Source organism: Triticum aestivum, chromosome 4D (assembly GCF_018294505.1).
Source record: "Triticum aestivum cultivar Chinese Spring chromosome 4D, IWGSC CS RefSeq v2.1, whole genome shotgun sequence".
Taxonomy (NCBI): Eukaryota; Viridiplantae; Streptophyta; class Magnoliopsida; order Poales; family Poaceae; genus Triticum; species Triticum aestivum.
In genome coordinates, this window is record NC_057805.1 from 427,957,558 (window position 1) to 427,960,152 (window position 2,595).

Consider the following 2,595-nt stretch of genomic DNA (forward strand, 5'->3'; position numbering starts at 1 on the left):
CCTACTCCAGATGGCAAGCTATAGGTCAACTTCTTTATCCGCGCTACACGATACTCCATGTCCATGGTGATAAGATGGGCCATGCACGACGTGGACAACCAACTGCCACGGGTTATACTCAGCCATAGGAGTAGAGTAGCTCTATCCTTCTCCAGGACTTATCCAGACGCCATCTTTTTCTTTTCGGGGTGTGATCACTTATCCAAATGTAATTATGCTTATGCAGACATAAATGATGACATGGATGATGAGCCATAGGAGTACTTACTAGTGTTTGCACAGGCAAAATTTACCACTAAAAACCAAGAATAACACTGCAGCAGCGCGGCTGCGGGCCTGGTGCTACGGATGGACAGTGGGCAGGACAAGAAGAGCAAGGAGACAAACTCGTTCACAGTCTCGAACTCTCAGTGCGGGCCCCACCCGCCAGTCCATTCATGAGACGTCGCCGGTGCTAGTGCAAACGCAGTGAAAAGACAAAACTTTTCTTCTCAGCGAAAAGATAGAGATGAAAACTGATGAGTACTCGTACGCCTCGAGAAATATTTCGAGTGCTCATACGTGCTACAGGACACACTCCTGGCATTTTCTTCCGAGTCTTTGAGGCAAGTAAAAATCGATGCGGTAAAAATACAGAGAAGAAATACGGGGTAGACTTTGCGCGTGTCCTCCTACCCCGTGTACGCGCGGGTCGGTGAAACCAGCAGAGGCAGCAGCAGTAATTTCTTCTCTCTCTTTGCTTTTCTCTAGCGATGCTAGAACCGGGCGAGCGCGCGGCGGAGCACCTGGGCGAGGAGGCTGGGGGCGCTGAGGTGGGGGAGGTGGCCCTCCGTCGGCAGGGGCTCGATGGTGGTGCGCCCGCCGAGGTGGGCCTTGAGGTAGGCGGCGACGTTGGCCGGCACGGAGACGTCGCGGGTGGTCTGCACCACCACGCACGGCGCCTGCACCATGCCCAGCACGCCGCGGAGGTCCGTCTTGAACACGCTCTGGCAGACGTGGAGCGAGATGTCCGGCCGCATGTTGAACAGCGTCCGGCTGAACTCCTGCACCGCCGCCGGCACGTCCGCGCCCACCGCCAGCGGCGCGTACCCCTTGGCCCACGCCTCGTAGTTGGCCGACATCGCCTGGAACACCTGCTGGATCTCCTCCAGCTCGAACCCGCCGTGGTAGTCGCTGTCGTTCAAGAACCTGCTTGATCGATTGCTCCGGTCGGTTAGTTCGCCGCGCGTCGCGTGCAAGGAAAGGAAAGACTATATAATTGATCTATCGATCTTTCGATCGGTGGTGTACTGTGAATTACTCTACCACCCACCTAGGCGAGGCGCCGATGAGGACGAGCTTGGCGAAGAGGTCGGGGCGGCGGATGGAGGCGAGGATGCCGATCATGGCGGAGACGGAGTGGCCGACGAGGGCGCAGCGCGGGATGCGGAGCGCGTCGAGGATGGCGAGCAGGTCGTCCACGTAGGCGTCCAGGTTGTTGTAGCGGCGGAAGTCGAAGTGGTCCGGGTTGACGCTGCCGGCGCAGACGAGGTCGTAGAGCACCACGCGGTGCTCGCGGATGAGGTACGGCAGCACGCGGCTCCACGCCGACTGGTCCGTGCCGAAGCCGTGCGACAGCACCACCACGCGCTCGCCGGTGCCCACCACCCGCACGTTCAGGATCTGCAGCAGCTTCGCCCCGCTCGGCGCGCCCCCCACCATCGCCTCGCCGGAGCTAGACGCCGGAGCCGAGCTACCTCCGCTGCTCCTGCTGGGGCTGAGCGGGTGCGTGGACCGGAGCATGAGACGACGGACCTGGGATACAGGGCTGGGTCGCAGAGGCCGTGCCGCCCCTTATATACTACTGGCTGGCTAGCTAGCAAGCAGCGGAGGCCATGGCGTTCTTGGCTACCCCTCTCTCTCTCTCTCTCTCTCTCTCTCGTCTTGTCTCCCCCTCCCTCCTCTGCTTTATTCCCCTCGCTTGCTCTGGTTTGGTGTGGTTTCCGTTTTGGAGGTGTAGAATAGTGTGATGATGTGCCCAATTATCCAGGCCGCACCGGATAAAAAGGAGAGGCGCCTATAATTCTAGCCGCTAGGTTTTGTTTTTTATTGATTTGGTTTTTTGTGTGCGTGACAAGCCCAGAGATGTCAATATGTCATTGTTACAAAATTACTTTGACCCGCTCTGTGGTGCTAAACATCACTTTCTTCTTTATTAGCTGTATAGGGCAATCGTACAGTTGTGTAACACTGTAATTTTTTGGTGCAGTACTAGATTAAGGTGAGTGGCGAGCTATTTTTTTTAACCTTTTTTACTAGCCAGTATAATTTATTTTACCTATTAGTAAGGCTAGTGCTTGTATTTTCTTTCTTCTCCAATTATAATTGTGGAATGGAGGTACTTTTTAGCAGGGGTTGTAACCTCATTTTAAGTACAGAAAAAACCTTTAGTAAATCAATTTAATTTTAGTTTTTTATTTAACCACAACAAAATTCCTAAATTAGGCTTTACACCATGATAACTGCCAAAAATACCGAATTGTATGTTTGAAATTTCCAATTTTAATGTAACCTAAATATAATGCATCTTCAGATGAATTGACATCTTTTTTCCCA

General features: G+C 53.6%; 1 protein-coding gene across 1 annotated transcript; it reads right to left on the bottom strand.

The window, feature by feature from the left end:
• Positions 1 to 469: 469 nt before the first annotated feature.
• On the bottom strand, positions 470 to 1,987 carry LOC123098355 (strigolactone esterase D14). The gene is made up of 2 exons (XM_044520326.1): positions 1,313 to 1,987; positions 470 to 1,188 (listed from the first exon to the last, which is right to left on the bottom strand). Exons 1-2 carry the CDS (start codon positions 1,780 to 1,782, stop codon positions 756 to 758), a joined length of 903 nt encoding a protein of 300 aa, XP_044376261.1. The 5' UTR covers positions 1,783 to 1,987; the 3' UTR covers positions 470 to 755.
• Between the last annotated feature and the right edge of the window lie 608 nt (positions 1,988 to 2,595).

What these genes read in the sequence shown, in the direction of transcription:
- LOC123098355 (XM_044520326.1), bottom strand. Translation starts at nt 1,782, where the DNA reads ATGCTCCGGTCCACGCACCCGCTCAGCCCCAGCAGGAGCAGCGGAGGT. An exon ending in CTCATCGGCGCCTCGCCTAG is followed by an intron (nt 1,189 to 1,312) that starts GTGGGTGGTAGA and finishes TCGATCAAGCAG; the next exon opens with GTTCTTGAACGACAGCGACT.